Source organism: Gouania willdenowi, chromosome 1, assembly GCF_900634775.1.
Source record: "Gouania willdenowi chromosome 1, fGouWil2.1, whole genome shotgun sequence".
Taxonomy (NCBI): domain Eukaryota; kingdom Metazoa; phylum Chordata; class Actinopteri; order Blenniiformes; family Gobiesocidae; genus Gouania; species Gouania willdenowi.
This window is the reverse complement of record NC_041044.1, coordinates 30,605,736-30,631,871: the sequence shown is the minus strand read 5'-3', so window position 1 is coordinate 30,631,871 and position 26,136 is coordinate 30,605,736. Positions and strand designations below refer to the sequence as shown.

Genomic DNA, 26,136 nt, shown 5'->3' with positions numbered 1-26,136 from the left:
GCCCTTTCACTGGAGCTATAGACCTAGTCTGTGCTCAGCCTTTAAAAATCCTGAATAACCTTTAATGTCAGGAGTTATACATGTTCAGGAGCTGCCGTGGCAAGGAAATCGACACCTTTGCCATTTTGATTATAGAATCAAAAACATGCTTTGCTCTCTGAATTTCAGACTAATTTTAGGAAGGAAAACCATGAATCAGGTAATCTGTATTCTCAGTGTTCTCAGAGATGATTGCATATTCTTGCGCTGGGTTAGAGAAAATGAAAGGTTTTTTTTTTTTTTTTTTTTAACTCTTCATTCAATTGATCCAAAAAGAAAAAAAACTTGTTCACCATGCAATTGAGAGTTATTCGAGGGTAAAAGTTACACTGATGATTGAGTCACTTATCGCACATTTGCCTTCTCTTGTGTGAACAAACGTTTTCTCATGTTTGACTGAGTGAAGCTTTAAAAACATAATTGACTGGCTTTAAAAGATCAAAACCAGTAGTTGAATAAAATCACTTTGTTCATATTCACTCCACTTTTTTCAAAAAAAGTAACAGAAAAAAATGACGTTAATAATAGTACGTACAGCCACTTTATGAATGTGTTCTGTCACGTCTGAAATAAAACCTATATGAAAAAGGTTGTACTCGAGTTCCAAATGTTGTTTAATGACTCTGAGTAATATTGTTCATATTTAAATTCAAAAGCTGACTGAAAACTGAAACTTCTTGTTCGAATGTAGATCATTAAACACAGAAAGAAATGTTTCTCCCTTTCGTTAAGAATAAAAAAAGAAAAAAGAAAAGTAGACAGCAGGGTTGGGTTCAATGATTACAATTATGGCATAATTGTAATTTTCAAAATCTGTTGCTGTCGTAATCGTAATCAAATTGTAATTGAATTCAGATAGTTGACTGTAATTGTAATTGCCATGAAAATTCTATAAAAATTGTCAATAATTTAAAGCAAAACTGGGGAACCATGTTACAGTTCTATGTACAGTTCAACACATATGTAGTTAATTATTAAAATATGTTTCATAACAAGCTTTCCCACATTATACCATTTAAAATACATTGAAATCGAGAGGTATACTGATGTAAAAAAGGCCCAGACGCCCACACCAAAATATTAAAACTTATATTTTCATTGATTAGGAAGCCTTACAATTAACCAATGGATAGGAAATAAATTAGACAATAGGTATTTATTTTTAGTGTATTTTCCAGCTGATTTAGAGATGTTAACAGAAAGCTAACACAAGAGAAAGGTAGCTTTTATCAGGTTAATTACTGTATTTCAGGGTCAGTAATTGCGACTAATTGTAATGAACTTGATTTGAGAAAGTAATTGTAATTGACTTTCTGAGGATACAAAAAATGTTTTAATTTAATTGTAATTGGGAAAAAATGCTGGTAACTGTAATCATAATGAAATTGTAATTGAACATGGGTAATTGAAAATGTAGTTATAACTGAAAAATGAAAATGACCCCAACCACGGAAGACAGTAGGGATGGGATGGTGAACAAAAAACATGAGGCAATTTAGGATACTGGACTCACAATAACGAGAAAAATGGGGAAAATAACCATGCTTTTATTTGGCTTTAACTCTGGCCATACTTGTATACTTACTCTAAGTATAACCATTTTAACTTAAGTGAACATGAAATAAAAGAATAAATTTTTGTATTTAAAGTGCAAAAAGTGCCACTACAAATAGAATGCAAATACAGATACGGTCAATTCATGACAGTATAATATTAAAACCAAATCATGTCATTCTTAAAACACACAGAACTACACAGTCCAGAATTAAGATATTGAGATAAAGATATAATATTTTTCAACAACATTAGTATGTCTACATTTTCTGGCAGCAGTTCAGACCTCTGAGCATTGACCAGGTCTTCTGCAGTTGAAAAGGCATGCTTGATTCGGGACGGATGTAGCAGGAAATGAAAGGTATGCTTTAACATCCCCCGCCTCGCTTCACAAAATCGTGATACCCCTCATACTGTCGACGATATATCTTGTGACATTTTTCTACAACCCCTGGCAAAAATTATGGAATCACCAGTCTTGGGGGATGTTCATTCAGTTGTTTGAATTTGTAGAAAATAAGTAGATCACAGACATCCCAAAAAAGTCATTTAAAATGGCAACGTTCTGGCTTTAAGAAACACAAAAAAAAAATCAAGAAAAAAATTGTGGTAGTCAACAACAATTGCTTTCTTAGATCAAGCAGAGGAAAAAAAAATATGGAATCACTCAGTTCTGAGGATAAAAAATATGGAATCACCCTGTAAATTTCCATTTGCAAAACTAACACCTGCATCAGATTAAATTTGCTTATTAGGCTGCAGTTAAAAAGGAGTGCTCACACCTTTTATAGCTGTTGCACAAAGCAGATTGACATGAATCATGGCTCCAACACAAGAGATGTCAGTTGAAACAAAGGAGAGGATTATCAAACTTCTTAAAGAAGGTAAATCATCACATAATGTTGCAAAAGATGTTGGTTGTTCACAGTCAGCTGTGTTTAAAGTCTGGACCAAGTACAAACAACATGGAAAGGTTGTAAAAGGCAAGCATACTGGTAGACAAAGGAAGACATCAAAGCGTCAAGACAGAAAACTATATGCAATATGTCTTGAAAACAGAAAATGCACAGCAAAACAAATGAGGGACAAAGGGGCGGAAACTATAGGTTATTTGCATAACCCCGGGTTCTCTGAGTAATATGAGTGAGATGTCTTACTATGGGATATACGCCTCTGCGTCATATCATCCGTCGCAGGTAGTCCCTCCTACTATAAGTAGAGGGGGCGGAGAATACAGCGCCATTCAAATAAGCAAACCTCACTCACCTAGCTAGAAGGACTGTCTGGTGAGACATCTCACTCATGTTACTCAGAGAACAGGGGTTATGTAAATAACCTATAGTTCTCTTTCATAAAATTATTTTCAATGTCAAACTATGGAAAATGGTAGCTCCCATATTGCAGACCAGCTTATCATGTGTTGCACCAGCCCACAGGGCAAGCACTGTTCCGATCAGGATCAGGAGAACCGCCAGTGCCATGCACGGAGCAGAGACATCCAGCCGGTAAAACTGGATAAAAGTGAGGGGTGAGGACCAACTTGCTACAGCACAAATATCTTGAACAGACACTCCCCTGAACAAGGCCCAGGATGTGGCTGCAGACCCAGACTCGTATAAGCCAAAAAAATCGCTTCCACCACCAAGTGTGACAGATGTTGCTTCGTAACAGGCTTCCCTTTATGGGGTGGAGCCCAGGAGACGAAGAGTTGACCGCACCTCTTGAAGCTCCCTGTCATATCCATGTAGGTGCACACAGCGTGTACCGGACACAACAAATGAGGCCGCTGCTCACCCTGTAAGGCAGAGAAGGCCGTGGGGTCAATAGAAGAACTAGAGCCCAACACCTTCGGCACAAATGCCAAGTTGGGCTTCAGCACTATCCTCATATTGCCGAGGAAAAACTGAGCGAACGATGAGCCAGTAACAACACTGCCATTTTGCGCGTCCCATCGGTTCAAAAGGAGGAGCATTTATTTTAAAATGTGAGACTAATTTAATGACAAATAAGGACTTATTTTTTAAGATTCATGAATTTAATGCCTTTTAAGATTTTTTAAGGGTCCGCGAGAATCCTGAAAACGTCAAAAACTTCCCTCTATCAAACCTGTTGATAAACAGTGTCACAAAACTTTCACAATATGTTAAGTTGCAGACATGTTTTATTTCCAAATAAGACATCAAATAAGGATTAAAAATGGCAGGAAAAAACAAGTAGTTGCGCAGCCATGAACAATTTCTTATAAAGGGGGTTTATCAGCTCATTACTATTCTGAGAGGATCTGACCATAGCCTTTGTCTCTGTGCTAAGTTAGGAATTAAACATGCAGCAGCTTCAGAACAGCACAGAGGGCTGAGCAAAGACAATTTGTCTCATTCCACCGCTGCCGGTCTGCTGAATGGAATCAAATTAAGCACATCCTTCCTTAACCGTTTTACATAAAAACAATGCTGATATGATTACCTCATCCAAAGTCCTTGTGTAAAACAACCAGCGACAATTTCAGAAGTTACAATTGCAAACATTCTTACAGTGTTTACTCTCACTGCTCCAAATGCCACCATTGTTAAAATTCCATCATTTTAGAAGATCGACCTAAAATGTCGGGTAATTGTTTTTTTTTTATTTTTATTTTTATTTTTATTTTTTTTTATTTTTAAAAATAAAAATAAAAATAAAAAAAATAAAAAAAAATAAAAAAAATAAATGTCGGGTACTTGTAATTTTATAAATTTACCACAAGATGTCATTTGTCCTTATATCGTCATAGTTAAAACTCGCTAAAATCAAGGACTAAAATATAGCTGATGATGGCCGTTTTCTCTGAAGCACAAATCAGAAAAACAAGTACAGTAAAAAATAAAATATAGGGCACCATAATGTCAGTGCATCACATAAAAAGGTCAATAAACTGTAAAAGTGGTTAAAATGTCACTGCATCAATAATAGGAACTGAATGGCTATTATGAAAAACATCTAAAAGCAAAAGGTTTTGAAGGATTGTGGAATAAATACATTCATATTAAGATATGTTTTCACTTGTCGCTTCCTCAAAATATGGATTGTGCTAATACAATATAATATAAATACACACAACAAAATGAAGCTACTTTGATGCGTTATAAGAAAAAGGAAAAACAGTCTAATTTTTGGTTTAAATTAAGAAGTAGTTCAGCAATCATAAACATTCATTTTAAATCATTACAAACATTATTACAATCCCATAGGTTGATAAATAGTCATTGAATTTCTAAAAAAAAAAAAAATAATATACACATCCTGAATATTGCAGATGTACAGTACAACTATACACTACAGTATATCTGTAACAGATTTAGTCAACTAAAATCTTTGTCGTTTAGTTGAATAAAACTAGACTATAACTGAAATACTACTGATGACTGAATTTGATTTGGACTAAAACTAATTTGCAGTTTAGTCAAAAGACTATGACTAAAACTAAATTGAAATATGCTTCCAAAATCACCACTGTTAAAAATAAGCTTTTTAGGCCTTTATTTATATGTAGTTGGTAGATGGCTCAATGGAATATACTTGTAATTATCTGTATTGTATGTTTTCTGGAGGTGTGCAATTCTATTTAATCCATATCTAATTAGCAATCTTTTATTTAACTAAGTAAGTTTTCTTTTCTATGTTTTAGTGCTTCTTCATTTCATTTGAAATATTTCTTGAAGCATCTGTAAGAAAAAAAAAAAAAGAAAAAAAAAAGGCTATTTCCCCCTGATTCTGATTTACAGGTAAACTAAATTTTGAGGAAATTGACAACTGAATATAATCACAAATGACCTGCTTGTATTTTTAAAAAGCCACACTTATGCAAAATCATTATTTCCTTATTACATTTCATTTTGCAATAATTTTAGTCATTTGCCTTTATACCACAGAAAACTCAGCATGAAGCAAATACTAACACTCCTGTTCTGAAAGATGAGTGCACTTAAATGTCTTGTAATGTTTGTAATTATTTCAATCAATCACTGCTGTTTTGGGTCTGACTGATATTAATTGTGTGTTAGGGATTAGAGTAAAACTATTAAATATTAACTGCGGCAGGTTTTCGGTTGGGGCCTGGTTTGAAGACAAAATGGCAAATCTCATTAATCTGCTCTGAATAAAACTGTGTATTAGAAACTAAAATGGTTTACTATGTAACTAGTACAGATGACATACAAAGGAGTAAACCACTGCTCTCAAATCTAATAGCAGCTGCAGCATCTTGATCACTGACAGTTGAAGTGAATCACATCTCTTTAATACGGCCCCTGATAAAATATGGCTTATACTGACATTTTTTGCCTTAAAGCCAATGATTCAGGATCAATGGAAGTATGTAAATATGATTACTCTCGTCACTATCAGCTAGGGCTGGGCGATCTTGCCTAAAAAAAATAAAAATAAAAATCTCTCTCAATACACTTAAAAAATGACTGCAGACATCAGGTATATTGTCAAATGTGCAACTTTATTGCTGATTGTCCTCAAGAGTTAAAATGTATAGAACAATCCCAAAATAAAAAGTAAATGAGGCTCTGTCGTTCAACAAATTCAAGCTTTAACCCAGGTTTAAGCAAAAGTGCAACAGCAACTTCACAGTAGCTGAAATTTTCTGATTAAGAAATCAGATAACTACATATTTTATAACATAACATTACAATTAAAAAAATAATAAACTCTTCCCTTAGCATCTCAGCATAGTGTGTGGCACACACATATCCTACCTAAAGGGTAAACAAATGTAAACAAAGAGGGGGCTGGCTCACATCGCGCTACTGTAACCCACAAGGACGGAACGCGAAAAAGTCCGAAAAAAACTGTGGTGGGAAAAAAAAAAAATCAAAAGAAAAAAAAAAAACTCAAAAAAAAAGGTTTTTAGCCCAGCCCTACTATCAGCATCTATACAGTTTTCAGAGACTTATTAACAGAGTAAAAGCTGACTGATGTGGTGAACAGATGAGCTACTGCCACTAAATCTAAACCAAATGTGTTGGTGCTGATAGAAAGTGGAATTCACAATACATTGTTATGAGGTAGCAAAAGGTTATTAGGCAGAAGATCATAGTTATTTAGATAATACATGTTTATTTACTGTTTGTGCTGCTCATTATAAAATGATAGTTGTTTTTTCTACTTTTGTTGTGTCACCACTAGATGGTAGCAGAGCACTACTTTCTATAGAGAAATGGATCACATGGTGTGTCAGTGATGGAATGCAATTCATTTTCCATGCAAATGATTTTTGATTTATTGACGCTTAGTCTATATCTGATAAAAATAACAATCATCCTTGCAGCTTTAAGGAAGCTTAGTGTGTGTTTCACTTCCCCTTTCAAACACCCACGATAGTAATGCTTAGGAGACTTTTTTTCACTTTGTCAGCAAAAAACACACATGTAATGGTTTACTGTGCACAGCATTTAAAAAAAAAAAAAAAATTATAGTAAGAATATAGTAAAGCATTTAAATCCATCCCTCCATGCCACTCCATTAGGGGTGTGGAAAAAAAATCGATTTCACGATATATCGCGATTTTTTGGGTGCAGATTGTAAATCGATTTTTTTTATTTAAAAAATCTTTTTTTTTTTTTTTTTTTTTTTAAGATATTTATCAATATTTTTGTGTATTTGTGCAATATTTCAGTTGTTGCAATGCTTTCAATGTGTTGCAATGGTGACTTGATGCACTTGATTGTATGATGGCAACGTATGTACAGGCATTTTATTTTCATATATGTTCTGTTCAGATCAGAGTTTAAACTGATACAATAGGATAAGTTACTATTTTTTTCTTATTTTTGGGCATTATCAGTAACTAAGGGTGATTTATCCTCAATGTTCTCACTTACAGTTGTTACAATGCCGTCATTATGTTGTCATGGTTACTTTGAGACTTCTAAGTTTCAGTGAAAAGAAACAGGATGTTTTTGAAGCAAATAGTTTTGACTCAATTTGTCCTCTGAATGATCAATATCTTCTGATGAACATATACAGCAACTTGATTTTTCATCTCTGCGTTTGATTTTGATATTAACTGGGTAGAATATCGTGATATATCATGATATTATTGTATCGTATTGCAACACCCTTGTCAACACTCACCCCTACAATTCATATCCTATAATACAACACAAAATGATTCCTACAATGTAAATAAACCAATGCTTACAGGGGAGATCAAACCAAAACTTTTAAACAATAATTTCAATCTTTTTCATCAATTTTTCTAAACAAATATTCTTCGTCCTATTGACTTAAGAGGTCTACAGTATGTCTTCATCTGATAAAAAACTAAATCATAATAACTGCATCCCGAGCAGCTTTAAATGCAACATTACAGTAAATTTAGACCAAAAAAAAAAAAAAATGTATGAGCCTTACGGATAATTAAAATGTACCTTAGTTTGTGTAACAATGAAAGTTATGAGGACAAATGTAATATGGGTTGGGGTACATTTTCAATCACCCATGTTCAATGACAATTCATTTACAAAAACAGTGACCAGCATTTTTTTTTTCAATAACAATTAAATGACAATTATTTCTTATCCTCAGAAATTAAGTTCTCAATTACTAAAGTTCAATTACAATTAATTACGATTACTGAGCATGAAATAAATAACCTAATAAAAGTGAACCTTCCTCTTGTGTTAGCTTTTTGTTAGCATCTCTTATGATAACAGATCCTAAATCAACTATATAATACATTAAAAACAAATATATATAATCTGATTTATTTCCTATCTATTGGTTAACTTGTTAGGCTTCCTAATTAATAAAAATATAGGTTTTAAAATGTGTTTTATTGGTAAAATGTGGGAAAGCTTGATATGATATTAAAATTTAATAATTGTTAACTACATGTGTGTAGAATACAACTGTAACATGGTTCCCCAGTTTTACGTGAATAATAATTGACAATTATATTTAACAGAAGAGAAATTACAATTACAATGATGCCATACTTGTAATTATGTATCAATTACAATTGACCCCAACCCTGAATGTAATACTTATGAAAAGCTGTTTGTGGACTTACATCAAATTCGTTGAGGGCTGCAGCCAGCTCTCCAATCCCAGCGTGGCCGTGCTTCTCATCAGTGGGAGACGTAGCCTGAGCTGCACTGGAAATGCCTCCAATGGCCTCCTGGACCTGCTTGAACACGTAATCGCGGTTGGCTCGCGTCGCTGCCACGTCTGGGTGGCGCAGAAACGCCTGCGAGGCTGTGTAGAGCATTGTGGCGTTTTTCTTGAGCGCGCCGCGTGCAGCAGCCATCTCATCTCGACACTGAGGGTCCTTCAGTTCCTGAGAAGACAAAGATTCATAGATGAACATGCATTTTCTAGTCATTCAATAAATCATAACCAGAAATATAAATATAAAAACAAATATGAAGGAAAAACACTAAATGTATGTCCAATCTTATGAGTTGGGTTTGTTCCTGTCACACAAAGGTAAACATTTTGATATATGGCATACAGTATAAATAGTCAGTATTCTAACTAGGCCAGATTCAAGATTCATCAGGCTTTAAATTTTGGTGATATAGAAATTTTCAATATCGCCAAAGAAAGATATATCTTTATTTTATAGCAAATTTTGTATTAAAATCATAGCTGAAAGTAACAGATTACTGTAATTGAGTTGTTTTTATGGGTACTTTTTTTTGTATATTTCTAAATCAGTCATTTTACTTTTTTAAAAGAAGTAAAGTAATTCATTACATTTCTACACCCAACCATTACTGAGTAAATTATTATTTCTTTTGTTTTAAAATGACCAACAGACATTGTAAAACAAAAACAAAAAAAATGAAATAACCAGACAACAATCAAATGCATCACATCATAACCGACCAATCAGATTAAACATAATGCACTGCACCAAAACAGCATTGAATGCTGGTTATTTTCTCAGTTTTAGAGTTCATAAATGTAGCTATACTCAGAGATTTTATTGATGTTGAATTGAATTAATTGGTGTTATTTTATTTAAAAAAAAAAAAAAAAACTGTATATTTTATACAGATGCCTTTGTGGAAAATAAATTAAGTTTATACATGATACGTTTACTGTATGCAAAGGAACCGTCTACACTGCGATAGATAAACCACAGAAAAGCTCCTCAAAATGCTTTATAGATGTAAAGGCATACAGGGAAGGACTTGGTCTGCAGGCAACGATATTTGGAAAAAAAATACGGTTTATTAGTGGTGCAGACCCATACGAGTCGGCTTCCTCATCTTGGATTAATGATGACCCGGAGAGTCTCCCGTCTAGTATGTATCCTGATATTGTCAGCTACCTGGATTTTACCAAGCCCGACACAGCAGAAGACCTTAAATCTTATAGAAGTTTGGAGGTCGGGTGCGGCTGCAGAGCACCGGATATACTGTATATCGGCAGATAACTCAGTCAGTTCTAATAATTTCACAGTGAACCTGAAGCGTAGTTACTGTAAAATAGTATACGACCACCAGGCAATCTTAGATTTAGGCAAATCAAACAGTTATAGTCCGTTAGATGCGACTACTCTGGACCTCGATCCTCAGATTGCTACGCTGGCTACATCCAGTGACCTGTGAAGCTGCGGAGCTTCATACCAGCGGTGTCTGCCAGCGGAGGAGACGTAAGCAGTGTGATCAGAAGCAGGAGTGGGGCTAACAACCAAGCTAAAAGCTAATCCTCAGAGAACGCCGCTTCCTTCCATCCTGTTCTAATGTCCGCTCCCTGGAGAACAAACTGGACTACCTGAAGCTGGATTTAAAAGCAAGACCGGAGATGAGGGCGGCGGTGTTTGCATATACACCATCAACAACTGGTGCAACAATGGTGAGCTAGTCTCATGTCACTGCTCTCCTGATGTAGAACTACTGACTATAAAATGCAGACATTGTTCTTCCCTGATTTATTAGAACTTTTGGCAGTCTATAAAACTCTACGTGTTTTTCACATTCTGACCGATTAGTACAGCCAACAATATGGCAATAGTTCACCATTTCCTCTCAAAATTTGGGATTTGCTCGTTTGTGTGCTGTTTGTCAACCTGGTGCTTATCTCCAAAATGGCAACTTCCAGGTTGATGACGCGCCGTGAAAACCTTCTATATCGTTTATCGCCATTTTGGGAAAGATGTTGAGATAGTCATTTTAGTCCATATTAGCCAGCCTTAATTCTAACCACACCATGGTGTGTGTGTGTGTGTGTGTGTGTGTCACCTGCTGTCGGCGAGCTGCCACATAGTTGAGCTTCACCATCTCTTTTCCAAATTCTTTGAAGCGGTTGGCCAGGTCCTGCTCATTGGTTGCATTCTTTACGCCCTCCAGGGCCTCCTCCACCTGTCACACACAAAAACAATTGTTTGGAATTTTCTCTGCAAACATGTACAACAACTCTGTGAGGGTTTAGAGTAAACTGCACATTTGGATTACTTTAGGAACTATCATGACAACAATACTGCATAATTTGTGTCAGAATTTAAGGTCTTTTAAAACCACAACCATGTTTGAAACCTTGGTGATGCTATTTTCATTCATTTATGTGTAGGACTGCACTATAAAATCAGTCCATCTGCAATGAGAGTGTCGCAAAAGATTAAAAAAAATGAAATAAAAGACAAGTGGTAAGGAGATGATAGTTAACTTTTAAGTGTCCTTTGATAGGCCCGAGTGAATCACTTTATAGGTGCTGCAGAATGCAGCAGCATGGTTGGAGAGGCCACTGAGTGTATATATATTTGAAATAAAAAGGGCAAATATAAGTGGGAAAATGCAAGCAGTTAGAAATTCATTTTCAAATGACACCAACTGCAGATCATTCCCTCTAGCACTCCGATAGCTCCAAAGCCCTGGGCTAGCGGTTGTTTTTCACAGCAATAGTGATGGTGTAGTAGATCAACCAGCAGCACTTTAGTGGTAATGGTGAGACCAGGGTTGTCCTTCAAACCTCATTTATATGCTAATGTCAGCAAAAGTGGACAAAGATTGCATTACTTGTGTAGACCCGACACAGCTGATTATATCAGATAGTGTCATTTAAAAAAATAAATAAAATCAAACAAATGTGTTTCTTATTTTCATAAGAAACTTGTATTTTATATATCCATTTGTATTTGGAAAAAGTGAAAACAATAGTTTAACATGTAATTCAATGGTGAGTAACGACATTTTTTAAAGTACAGTCCACACTGTTGTTTTAGATTAGCAGGAGCTAATATTGTACTATTACTTTATGAAACATGATATTGCATTAACGTCACTTTTTTTTTTTTTTTTTAATCAAATTAACTGGAGTCTAAGACTTGCAGAGACAATCAACTACATCAATTAACTCTTAGCTCATTTCTTTTTAGAATAATTATAATTTGGCATCCATCAAATTATTTTCTAAATATATTTCCTGTGAAAAAAATTTATAAAAGAAAAAAAAGAGAAAATTATATTTTGCAGCTATTTTACATAAATTTGTGTAATCTCAGGTAGCATCAGCACATACATGCAAACTAAACATAATTGATAATAGTGAATAAAGAGGCTAAGTAATTGAAAGTAACAGAACAATATAGTTGTGAATAAAATGTAATTTTTTCTTTCTTTGGTTGTCACCAGTGTGCACCTCTTTTTTATAGTATATAGTTGTACGGGCAGAGAAGAATTTTAAACAAAAATTGACTTTAAGAACCAAACAATTTAGATTAGCCAATCACATACTGATTATATCACTAAACATAATTTTTAATCACCAGGCAAACTGAAAAGAAGAGATTCCCACTTACGATTTTAAGGTGGGCCAGCAGCCTCATGACATCAGCCATGTCGGCGAGGATGAGCAGGCGGGTGACAGCGGACAACAGGGCGCGAGCAGCTCTCACCATCGTGCCCCGTTTCACAGAGGAACATGGATCATCTGCAAATTCGGAGGAGGCGATGCGCATTGTCTCACCTGCGAGGGAACGAGAAACATTGAAAGATCCATTTTATTTATTTAAAAAAAGGACCACCCACTGTTAGAAAAAAAAAAACACCGATGGGTGTAGCAGATTTAGCAGAAATCTTATTTTCACCTGTGGTCCTCGTACGTAAAAACACAGTAGACAATAAATAATACTACCCGTCAGTGCAAGTTTGTAATAGCAATGTCGTAATGCTATTTTTTTTATCTAGTTAGGAAGTTGTAACACTAGACTAACAAATCAAACAGGATTGTATACAGTTCAGCTAATGCAAAAAAATTGTATTCAGTACATCATTTTGGGTTTAAAAAAAGAAAAAAACATTTAATCTGTTGACCAGGTTTAATAGAAATACAACCGAATGTGGAATTCTAACGACATGGTATTGATAACAGTAAAAACAATAAAAGACTGTATTAGAGACACAGCTTTAACATTGTGCCTGTTTTCCTGAGCAAACGTATAAACCGTACAGTGGTAGTAAATTAGAATGTGGTTGTGTATTATGCTTCATCACTTTATTATTCTATGCAATAAATTGTATATACTGTATAATCTATACTGTCAAGCCTTTGCTTTGATTCTTGTATTGAGTTTAAATCTAGGAAAGATCTATATGGATGATAGTCTGTCTAAAATGATTCTAACAGGGTTCAATAAACATCGTCAAGATCAGTGGTTCTCAAACTTTTTTGGCTCAAGTACCCCGTTTCTCTTATGTCTGAATCCAAGTACCCCCTTTGTCGGACCACATTTTGCTCTGAATGCTAAGAAAACACTACTATAGAGCATAACGATGGAATGAATCAGTGATAACACACATTTTAAAGAATCTTGTTTTGTAAATAAGTAGAATGAAACCGTATTTAGTGCCTACTTAATAGAATTATTCTTACACTTTTTTTTTTTTTTTTTTATCATTTCCAGTCATCTCCTTTGTATTTTAGTTCATGTTCTAATCAAGATAATTTCCATCATCATTATTATGATCATTGTTGGGTAAGTTACTCTAAACTTAGAATATATTTATATTACTAGTTACTGGGATAAAAATGTAATGTATTTGTATTACAATATTAGTTTTTTTTAAATGTAACTGAGTTACACTACTTTGAGTTACTTTTGGTCCAGAACACGAATAGTGTTGGAATAACATCGGTCTAAGTTTTGTTTCAAATACTTCTGCCTTTTCAGGAGCAGAAAGCTGTTTTTTGTTCCCCATAAGTTATATAAACTATAATGATCTTCTTTCTTTCCTCAAATAATTGCAAACAATGAAAAAACAAAGCAAATATGCACTTAAATTAAATATGCATGTAACTTGAGTTACTTTAATTGTAACTAGTAATATAATACCACTTTTCACTTTTGTAATGAGTTACACCACTGAGTTACTTATATATTACTGTATTATATTACAAAAATGACAGTTACTCCCAACACTGATTATGATTATCATTTTTAACTAAAAAACAACATCTTTTTAATGCTTTCATTTGTTAATTATCCAGTCTTTCTTAAGTTCCCCCTGTAGTGCTACTGCGTACCCCCATTTGTAAAACCCTGGTCACAGCTGCCTGTTTATACACACTATGTCCAATAGGTGGTGGTGTAGGCACATGCAGCCTCGAAATTAACCCTTTTCTGAAGCAATATGGTGGAACGCATAAATCTGGCTGTCACTAGTACATTATAGTATATATGTATATATTTCTATTATGTAGAGCCATGATTAGTAGTAGTTATTAGTTATGTTGCATTGTCCAAGTTTTGCAGCTGCTCAACCACTACTAATTTCTGTGTGTCTGGGAAATAAACTGGATAAAAAAGTTGCAGCTTGCACAAATCACATCATCGTAAAGACACATGCACGAATGCACACACAATCCTGGTCGTCAGCTCATCAGCTCACACTCAACCTCCTGTTCAGAAGAGGCATAAGTCTGGCCCAGTAAAAAAGTCTGATTGCTGAAGCCTCTCACGGCCTGAAATCAGCGTCATTAATTTAATCATGAAAAGACGATGGAAAAGGCTTCATCTAATGAGGTCACACGACAAAGGTCTGATGAGGGGTTGGAGAGATTTAAAGGCATTTTTACGAGGCAACTATTCAGAGCGGCATGTTTTTATGCAGCTACACCCAACAGGCTTGTAAAGAACAGCTAATTTCCTTGCTTTTGGCTTAATAACAGAGAGTATCATTTCTTTTATATCACATTTATTTTATCCTAAATTCACACTGGATCTTATGTTTGAGTAGAACAGCAATCCATAATGTGCAAGGTTGGGGTAAATTACAAATACGTCTTCAAATACCCATTTTTAAATACAATTACTTTGTAATTTTAATTGTAACTGGAAAAATTGTCAGTCAATCATTATTTCTCCCCCTGAAAATCAATTACAATTACGTTCTCAATTACTTAAAGGCACACCGCAGACTTTTTCACCAAAATAATTTTAAATGATTCCTCAGGCCAATATACAGAGCTTGACAGTATCAATGCTCCGAGCGGGGCTACCCTCATGAAATACCGACTATGTAAGTTTGGAGAAGACGGACCGTCTTTGGCCAGGTCATGTGACCAGGAGAATGCCTGGAGAACGTATTCACATGACCACAGGCTCTGAAATACTCATTAGGCTAAGGCTTTTGCTACTATTTTTCCACCTGTTCGACTCCTGGTCATGGCTGAGTCAAGCAAAAACTTTAAAACTGCTTCTGAAGAGGCTAAAAAAAACACCGCCAAGACCCGGCCCCCTCCGCCGCCCCACCTTCCGCCGTGCGCCGGACACCGCCCCACGCACGCCGGGTCACCCGTCCACCCTGACCCCGGCCGCCGTGCCAACCCTCGGCTATGGCGGCCGACGATAGTGGCGAGGCCAGGGATTGGGGGGGAGCGCCACCAACACGGCGAGGAAGGCCGGGCCTCTAGCGGCGGGAAGAGGAGGGCTGCGGCTGCTCCTATAGCCGCAGCGCCAGCCCAGCCTCACTTTGCACCCCAGCCCAACCGACCCAGCCCTTAGAGCCAATCCTTATCCCGAAGTTACAGGTCAACTACTGTCTGCATACACAAGCAAAAGACAAGGGAGGCTGGCCCGACTGACTGTTGATTTTTGTGACAGTGCTGCGGCACTTGTGGTCACTAGGGGCACTTGACATGAAAGTTACAGGTCTAGCGCACCTAGTGGCCAAAAGTTACACCGTGTGCGTTTAAATTCAATAACAACTAATCACAATTACTGAGCCTTCAATAAATAAGGCCATAAAATGTAACCGTCCTCTTGTCTTAGCTTTCTGTTAGCGTCTCTAATGATAACGGGTCAGTTTTGACCCATGTCTTAAATCAGCTGTAAAATACACTAAAAATATGATCATTATCTAATTCGTTTTTCAACTCTTGGTTACCTTGCTAGGCTTCCTAATCAATGCAAATAGTGGTATCAATATTTTCCGTGTGGGCGTCTGAGCATTTTTTGTGTCTGCATACCCCTAGATTTATATTTATTTTTAATGGTATATTGATCGTCAAGAGAAACGACAGGTAAATTTGATATTAAACATATTGCAATAATTTCTAATTACAGTACATATGTGTAAACCATAGAACTATAATGAGGTTCCCCAGTTTTGTATTAAATTACAATGTTTTTTTTGTTTGTTTGTTTTTTTTCTTTCTTAAAAAAAAAAAAAAAGATTAAAAAAAAAAAAAAAAATAAAAAAAAAAATTGTAATGGACAGTTTTTATATAATGTTCATACTAATCATAATTATAAAGTAAATTATCTGAACTCAATTACAATTCAATTACAACAGCAACATTTTTTTCCAGTTACAATTACAATTATAACTGACCCAACTATGATGTGGTGTATCACATTTCCAGTTAAATGCAGAGGCTGTGTTTAATTGAAAGCCTTTTTAATGCAGGACAAAGTCCTGCCAATAAAGTGAAACAAGGTTTTGCATTTACTAGAAGAACAAATGTCTATATTAGCATATGCAAATAAAAATTGAATCTTAAATACAGCCTGAGGATCTTAAGACTTAAACATTTAACTTTTTGACATAGGGCTGCTTTGGTTTAGGCAGACATGCATAATGAGTGGAAAGATCAATGTTGTCTATTTTGATGTGCGCTGGGGCGATGACCTCCACAGAAACAGCCTATTTCACACCTCGCAGGAGCTGCATGCCAAAGCAGCCAAGCCACTGTTCCACAGTGTGGCCACTCAGTCAAGCTGACGGTGCAGAATGATGAATTCAGAGCTTTCACAACTTGCAAAGCTTCATTACGATGCTTCTGTTGACTTAAAGAATCAGATTTCTTTGGGAAAACCAACATTTATCTTTACATTAGAAGGTCAATGAGATAAAAAAGAAAAACAACTTTAACTAACTTTGACATTTCTCCATCTAAGAGGGCTCCATCAGATTTAGCAGTATGTAGTTAAAGGGGCAGTATTATGAAAAAATCACTTTATAATGGTTTTGCTACAGTGATGTACATTCCTTTCGCCTCATTCAGAGGGCTAAAGTTGAAAAAGTTCTGTTTCCTCCCTCCCTTGCTATTCCACATTTTGTGAAAAGTCAGCTCCACTAATACGTCATAATGGGGAAACTCCTCCTCCGGACAATCCTGGCTCCTCCTACCCTACATAAGAATGTGAGCTCCTCCCTCTCAAACTATAGCAAAGGCAGGTTGATATTACAGTTAATATCTTTATGATCAGTTTATAGATAATCCATCATAATTTAGTCACAACCAGTGAATGACTACCGGTAGGTGCATTATTTTAAAGCAGCTCTTTAAGTACGTATAAGCAGAATTGTAAAACCCACCTTGCTTACGAACGTCCTCCACTGCTGCGATGAGCTCCTCCTTGAGGTCCTGACTGTCTTTGGCAATCTGATCTCCCTTTTCCAAAAAGTTCTGGGTAGCCTGCTCTACTGACACAGCCAAAACATGAGCCTTCTTAGAGCGCCCCTTCTTCTTACTGGACGGGCCTTTGTTGCTGGTGTTCACCAACGTAGTCACCTGGAGGAAAAAAGGTCAGTAATGTTAGCAGAATAACATCAAGAGGTATCTGTGGCTGGGTGTTTGGAAATGATCAAAGTGAAACTTGCATTACTGCAGTATTTTTCCATCTACGGTTCAGCAGTCTGTGGTGTAATAGAAGTTTGGAGAGCCCTGTTTTACAAGAAATTCACTACATTTTTGCACACACAAAGCCTGGATATAATAGGATTTATCATGGACTTCAACACATTCAGAGATACCAGATTTTGGAGCTTGAGTTCTGACTGTAAAATGTTCCATAGTTTTCCAACTACATCCAGCTCTCTTTCCCATTTTTGTTCTGACATTAGGAACAGTCGAATGTAAAAAGCCCTGAAAACAAAGACTGTTTACCTTATTATTCAGGATCAAAAGAAATAAAGAGTAAGACAAAAACATCTCAATGGTAGATACTGTATACCAATGGCGAAGCCGGCGTGTTCGTAAAAGTGGCAAATAAGTTGATTATAAACCTCATGAATTATCAAAATTGGAATGTTACATTAACTACCCATGCCCCCAGCGTAGGTCCTGGCTGACCCTTAAACCAGGCTTTACTGTCAAAACAACACCTGGCGTTTTGTCCTGATGATTTATAAATTAGGGAACTGCCCGTCGCCATGCAATAACATGACTGTGTGATCATTTAACTTTGCAGGATAGCACAGTAACATGCAGGGCCTTCAATGGTTCAATCAATGTTTATTTATAAAAGGCACTTTTCATACAAGGAGATGCAGTTCAAAGTGCTTTTATGTAGTTTAAAATACACCCACCTCGTACAAACCCCGCCCAACACACACAAGTTAAAATAAGGACAATGGCACATGGCTGGGTACAGAGGATCTAGGTAAGGAGACATCACGAGAAGCTGTCTGCACCAGGAGAAGGACACAGACCGTGGGCACAGGGTGCTGAGTCCAGCAAAATAGCAAAAGCCATTTACCATCACTGTGGGCCACGAGACAGCACCACTGCAGCCACAGCCCATCACAGCCCCTAGCGCAGAGGGCCCCAGAGGAAACACTGGGATAGTAATCCTAAACGACATAAACTATAACAATCCTAAAACCATAAAACCAACAAAAGATAACAATAAAAGCATGAACGAAAATTTACATTTACAACATAAGATTTTACAATCCTAAAACTATAAAAACAACATAAATGACAAAAGACTGACTGTAATACTCTGTAGAAGGGTTTATTCTTTGTTTTAACTCAAAGCTACTTTAGTTTAGACTATGGAAGCAAACGAAGGACCCATACAAAAATCCACTGAAACTCTTTCAAAACATGAACATTCCCAACAAACTTTGCCTTAGAGCCAATTACAAAACCAACAGAACAATTCAGCTTTGGAAAATGATTTTCCCGACTTGCTTCTCTGGACAGAGTGCACTGCACAGGATCAATAGCACTTGAAAGTGTCACATTAGCGTTCTACAGAAGCATCCTTCTATGAGAAGTGGAATATGATACTTTCGATTATAGGTTCACTTCTTCTGAGTACAGATATGGATTTCTCCCACTCCACATCGCAGTTGCTTAAAACATGACCAAAAGAAAACATAAATAAAAGTGATGTTTTTCACAACTGATCCAAAACTGTTCATAATGGGAATTTTAGCAAACTTATAACTTTTTAAGAAACCTGCAGAAACCGAGCATTTTTTTTTACTGAGAGCTCAATGCTTTGAGCTTTGTCAATCAACATTCCCACGCAGAACGCTTAACTTAGCACAGTCCTCTTCACTTCATTAAATGAAGCAATAAAATAATCAATTTAAAAATAGTTAAGAGTGGAGGGGGAGAATCAATTCAAATATAGTTAAGAGTGGGGGGGGGAGGAAAAAAAAAAATCAATGTTGGAAAGATCTAAAACATTGAAATAAGACAAAGTTTATCACAGTATGGGCCGCAAAAAAATGTGATTGTTTAATCCACATTATCAGCCACATTATCAACATTAATGTCAGCATTTAGAATAGTGACCAATCTGAACATTAGGAAAGAACGAAGGGAATTGTAAGTAAGTAAATAAAATGTATTTGTATAGCGCTTCCCACAGACAATAGTCACAAAGTGCTTCACAGTAGTAAAATAAATAAAATAGAAGGGTATATTAGCACGTAACCAAGTAAATAGTATAAAATAAAACAAAACACAACGCTAGGTCAGGTTGGACTAAAATGCTTGCTGAAACAATTAGGTTTTTAGGTGCTTTTTTAGGTTGTTTTGTATTTTTTCTGTAAAATTTTTGTATATTCTTCTTTTGTGTGTTTTTCCAAGTCATTGTTTTTGTACCTTTGTTGTCATTTAGCATCCTTTTCTGTAATGTATGTTTTTTTGGAGTCATTTTGTGGTATTGCATAGTTATTAGTCTTAATGGAGTCATTTTGTGTATTTTTGTTGTCATTTTGTGTATTTATTTTGTCATTTTGTGTTTTTGGATTTATTTTGTGCATTTACTTTAGTGCAGTGACATGTAGAGAGAATATGAGTGGGAAAACATCTCAATACTCAGACAGTAACAAGATAGAAGAAATCTTTCCTTTCCTGAACACACTGACAGACACTGACACACATCAGTTCACGGTCAAAGAGTAAGAGCTGCTCATTGCTAGTCAAGATACAACTGTGAGAAAATTGGTCTGACGATAACTAAACATGCACAATGGCGTGATATGATCCCTCTGATGAATATAAACGGGAGACTTTTGCTTTGGAAAGGCCCCAAAGAGCAAAGTCATGTTTCTGTCTAGGCTGCATAACTTAAATGCCACTAGCCTGGAAAACAAACTTTAATGATGAATGCCTTTCCTTTGTCATGGGTCCAGAAATAGAAGTGCTGCTGTTGGAGCTGAGCTTTGACTGAGTTTTGTTTGCAAAAGTATATGAAGAAGTAACTTTTTTCACCATCATCTCTTCATGTTAGCTTCACCCTATGTGCAGAAATAAATGTTTCATTAGCTAAAGATTGAATAGTTAAATAGCCTATTATTATGCTAACACACTAAAACTCACAAAAATCTGAAATGTCTACAAAACCCAATCTAGAAGTATCCTCTAAGACAGACATGGGCCACATGTGGCCCTCAGTCAAAGTTTTTACGGCCCCCAAAGCAAATCTTCAAAAATTGTAATTCAACAAGTTTGAAGAAATATGAAGCACTAACCTTGCCTTCAAGATGGATTCTCCTGATGTTCACAAACACCAGAATCCATCTTGTGCTGTTACTGCTTTTGCCTTTAGAAACCAAACTGAACCAATCATGAGGCAGTGTTGTGGTTTAGGGTGTGATATCCGGGTGTGATAAAGGCAGAAGCGCCAAAGCAAAACTGAAGCATGCGCAATAGCGGGGAGAGGAACTAGCTGGGCTACTGCTATTAGTATAGCTCCAAATCAAAATAGAAAGATGTCGACGCAGGAGAATGAACGTGTGGAAGCTGCTATAAACTCAGTTTTCCTTTTTGAAAGAGCAACAGCGAGAGGCACTTTGTGCATTTTTGAACAGTAAAGACGGCAAAGTGGAGCCTTGTTGTTGTTGTAGCAGCCTCTCATTTGTTACCATGTGATTGGTTAAAACAAATTATGGTGGACAGGTGCTTTGCCCAATCAGCTTCGAGCATTCTGTTCACGTCCCTCCCTGGTTCCGAAAAGATTCGCCAGACACAGACGCAGATCGATGCGGAGAACTCGAGTTAGAGGGAGGGCTACACATCAATCTGGCTCTTACCAGGTTAATGAAGCCCAGCATAATACACAAAATAACTCCCAAAACACACAAATGGGCAGCAAAATGCACAAAGTACACAATTCCTAAAATACAAAAAATGACTCATGAAACATAAAACAATGACAAAGACAGGCACAATAACCACTTAAACAAACCAAATGACTACATAAACACAAAACCACAAAATGTTACAAACCGACACAAATGACACAAAATGACAGGAAATGACCAACAACACAAATACAGAAAGTGACCCCAAAAAACACACATCGACAACAAAAATGCAGAAAATGAAAGAAAAATGCACAAAATGAAAACAAGAACACAAAAAAATAACAAAAACACATGAAATGACTAAAAACTGAGAAAACAACAAAACCACAGACAAAGACAAAAAAAGAAAAGAAAAAAAAACTTTTTTTCCATGTGTTAATGCTCAGATTGATCATTATTCTAAATGAAATAAAATATTCTGACATGAATAATGATCATGTGACCCTCAGATTAGATACAATCAATACAACAGTGTTGTCAATCCCTGCTCTAAGATAAAGTACTCTAAGTAAAGTGTGGAAAATCAAAAACACTGAGAGGGGCAGTTGTTTTTATTTATCTTTCTGTGTTTTTGCTAAAATATTACTGAGCAGGCATAAGTCATTATGGTATATTATGTATATACCTGACTAATCAGGGCCAATTTAGTTGACATTGAGTTTTGCAACCTAAAAAGCTTGAGAATCAAATTTACCCACAAATACCTCACAGCAGGCACTGAAGTTAAATCAATTTAAAGCCCTTTGTGCAGCCTTGGATTTTTATATAGTTCTTACTGGCTCTGCACGTGTCCCCTTCAGTGAAAAACAGACTCTCTGGAAAAGAGACAATTCACAATCTATATTAACAAAATACATTGAGACTTTGCAAACTACGGCTGATTCTTTCACTATACAACAACTGCATGTTTTTTAGGTTTTTTTTTCATAATTTGAGACTGTTAAGTTCAGTTTAATCATCTTTCTTAGCAAGCACTCAAGTGCAAAACAATGAGATGTAGTGCAGATGAAATCTGGCATCTCACCATTGACCTGGCAAACAAGTATTTTATCAAGAAGAGTCACTCTGCGTAGGATGCCAAGAGCTGACATAATCAACTGAGCAGCATGCTCAGCAGCACCCTCTGAAGACCTTATGGTGGTTAGCGGTATGAAGGCATATACTACTACTAATGGATGTCTGGGAGTAACTGTCAAGAGCAATGATTGAAAAGAAAAGAGAGCTGCATAAATAATAAAACGTGCCACTGCTGCCAGTGATCGTCAGACATTTACCGGTAGGTTTCACCCTGGATTTCCACTGGATGCGTAACTGTACCGTAACTGCTGCGAAACAGCAACGCAGCTGATAGATTTCCATTAAAGTCAATGTGTTATTTTCCACTGCGTGCGAATCTGCTCCAGCACAGCATGACTACTGAGTCATGCTGGCTGCCCTCTGCAGCGAATACGCAGCACTTCTATTTCTGCTGGACGCTGAAGCTGTGCTGCAGCAAGTTAACAAAAATAAGCCCGTGCGGGACAGGAAGTAGTACATAGACACAGAATAAAATAACTGCATTATTTTGAAAATAAAATACTACCTGTCCAACGGGAAAAACACAAACCTTCCAGAACCTCCAATGGGCCCATTTTGGACTCTATCTGATAATCAAGCACATATTTGGACTCAGGGGAATAAAACCTGTCCGCTGACACCACATTTTCAAAAAAATTAACACTTTTTTTTTACAGCAATAAAATTGTGCGTTTCGGCTCTAGCGGCCTCTACCCAAAAACCAAACACACATTCGGACTCGGGATACCAGACCGTTCCGTTGATACCATGGTTGGCCCGATCCAAGCACTTTTAAAATTGTATTTCACATAAATATTGCATTTATCCATGGTTGAATCATATGTACAGTATGTATCGTGCGATTACACGTGAATCAGTCCTTACCACCCTCTGCTTGCTGCAGCAGATGAGCAGCAAACGAAGGCGTTGGGGATTGCCGTACTGCAGATTGTGCTGAAGTCACGCAGCGAAGCAGTTTCGGTGCAGATACGCATCCAGTGGAAATCCAGGATTATCCAAATTTGGTGCGACAGTGTAAATGTAGTCACAGTAAAAGTGATTAAAGAAAAAATCCAGTCACCCTAAAGGTAAACAAAAAAAAAAAAAAATCAAATGTTTTAGAGAAAGAGTCTACAAGATAAACATACTGTATTCCTTTTCTTGCTTGAAGTGCAATTTAAGTTTTAAGCCCGACATACCTCAACACTTTTAATTGTATTCATAATCAGCAAGTTGATATTTCATTCATGAATTGATAGGGTGAGAGTTTGATAATGCACTTTGGGGGGAAAAAAGGTTTGATCTAGAAAAGATAAATTATTCCAAATTGCATTGGCACAAAGACAAGCGGACACAGCACGTTGGGGAGGGATGGCGGGAATTTCTTCACTCATCTAACAGGTATTCATTTGTTTTCAAGGAGTTTCTGTCTAATGAGAGACAACAAACTCTTGTGTGCAGCAGATGTTGTTCCTTCAATGGATTTGTGCTTTTTAAGGTGCAACTCACCAAGCGCCGTATTGTCATTAGAGGTGTCGTGACACCAATATCAGTATCAATCCAATACAATATCAGCACAAATCATGTTACTTATTTTGTAGTGTGGAATGTTAGAAAAGGCTTGATCAAGTGATTTTAGTCAAACAGTAGGTACGAGGAAAACTGACCAATTTATTATTAACCAATGGGTTACTGAAATGTTAACCTTAAAGAGTAACTAAATGGACTTGGTAAATGGACTTGATTTATATCGCGCTTTATCACCACACTGAAGCAGTCTCAAAGCGCTTTACATATCAGCTCATTCACCCAATCACTCTCACATTCACACACCAGTGGGACAGGACTGCCATGCAAGGCGCTAGTCGACCACTGGGAGTAACTTAGGGTTCAGTGTCTTGCCCAAGGACACTTCGACACATAGTCAGGTACTGGGATCGAACCCCCAACCTCTCGATCAGAAGACGACCCTCTACCACCTGAGCCACGGTCGCCCTAACTAAAGCCCAAACCCACTTTTTTCTGCTGTAGACACATGTATTTGGGTATAAAGTAGTGCTGTTAATTTATCATAGTCCAACTTTTAAAATTTTAGTAAAAGTATTCTAATTTTTTCATATTTCGTTGTAAAATGTCAGTCAATGCTGTCTAAGGTTTGAACACCGGCTATTACAATTAAATTTTGCTGAGACAGATTATTGTTACCAACTGTTACTATTGGCCCCACCCCTTCTATGAAAGCAGGGAGGAGGGAGGAGGGTTTCCTCCTATCACAGCCCTCAGTGAGCACTGACTCACAGCCCTAATGCGGAACTCCAAGCTCTGTGCGTTCCTGCGATGATGTTCTGTGCTACTATGAATAGCAGATTTTCTGCTCTAATCAGAGGGTTCATCAAGTTACAGTATGTGTGTATCCTTGTTTGTGTATCCTTGTTTGTCTCAAACGTGCATGTACTTCTCGCTGCTGTGTGTGTGTGTGCGAGGCTGCGGTGTAGAGCAGGGACTGTTTGTTAGTAATATAGCGTTTTTTGGGCTGTGCGTGCTTGTGTTTGTGGGCCGTGTATTGTATGTAGTTGTTGAGAAGACAGCGCTCTGTCACTGCCAGCACTGAGTGGGCGTGTCTTACAGTTTCGGGAGCCCCACACATATTCAAGGCATTTTTTAATTCCCCCGGAATTATGAAACTGAATAAGAAAATCTTATAATATATATATAGTCAAAGATTTTAGATGCAGAACATTATAATCCAATAATTGTTTTGTTTTTTTTGGTGATATCGGACCAATATTTGGTATCAATATCAGATTGAAACACCCTTAATCGTCAATCCACAAACCGTTTAGATATAGTAATTAATAGATAACATTACAGCATTCATCCTGCATTATACACAGGGTTAAATATACCTGTTTTGCTTTGGTGCTGAAGGGAGCACCCAGAGTTTGCTGCTGAGTGACCACTTTTCATAAGTTTTCCATAACCACAGAACTGAACAGAGAGGTGTGCAGATAATGCGACATTCTTTCATTCCAACTAAACATGAATAGAAACTGCACAACTAAACAACTGCTTTTTAAAGTCTTACAGAATATGAAGATTTTTAAATGACATCACTGAAAACTCAATTTACAAATATTTGTAAACCAAGTGTTTACAGATTATATAGCTTATTTTCCAACACTTTGCACTGAACTTCTACAGCAAACTTCAGTTACAAACATTCTACTTGCTATGGTACAGTGGGAGAATGAAAGCATTCCATATTAAATAATCCAATGGTATAAGGTACTCTTAAATATATTTCTCTTCAAGTGAATGCAATGCAAAAATTGCAAAGAAAATTTGATGATCGAGAAAATTATTAGGTTTCATGTGCGTGAGCACCTGCTTCTGTTTTTACTTCAATCCATCCTTTAACTTTAGGCATTTTTAAGATGAAGACAAATTCCCTCAATGAACTAGACCAGTGGGATATAAAATAGATGAGATGAGACCTGAGGGCCTGTCCTGAATTTTGCAGTGCTGAAAATGAATATAAGTCGGGAGAAAAAAAATGCATCACAGATAGTTGTGACACTTTCCTTCAAAAGCCTTACTCAGACATTTTTGAAGTATTTGGCTTAGAAAACAATAAAAAGCTGGGGAGATAATCTTAAAAAACCAA

At 36.5% G+C, this 26,136-nt stretch overlaps 1 protein-coding gene across 1 annotated transcript in view; it reads right to left on the bottom strand.

Moving 5' to 3' along the window:
• Positions 1-26,136, bottom strand: part of ctnna2 (catenin (cadherin-associated protein), alpha 2) — a 342,575-nt gene that overhangs the window by 274,339 nt on the left and 42,100 nt on the right. The window contains exons 3-6 of the mRNA XM_028456891.1: positions 17,406-17,601; positions 12,386-12,552; positions 10,830-10,949; positions 8,651-8,917 (exon numbers count right to left, since the gene is read on the bottom strand). Coding sequence (XP_028312692.1) covers positions 8,651-8,917; positions 10,830-10,949; positions 12,386-12,552; positions 17,406-17,601 — 750 coding nt within the window. The remainder of the gene's footprint in view (positions 1-8,650; positions 8,918-10,829; positions 10,950-12,385; positions 12,553-17,405; positions 17,602-26,136) is intronic.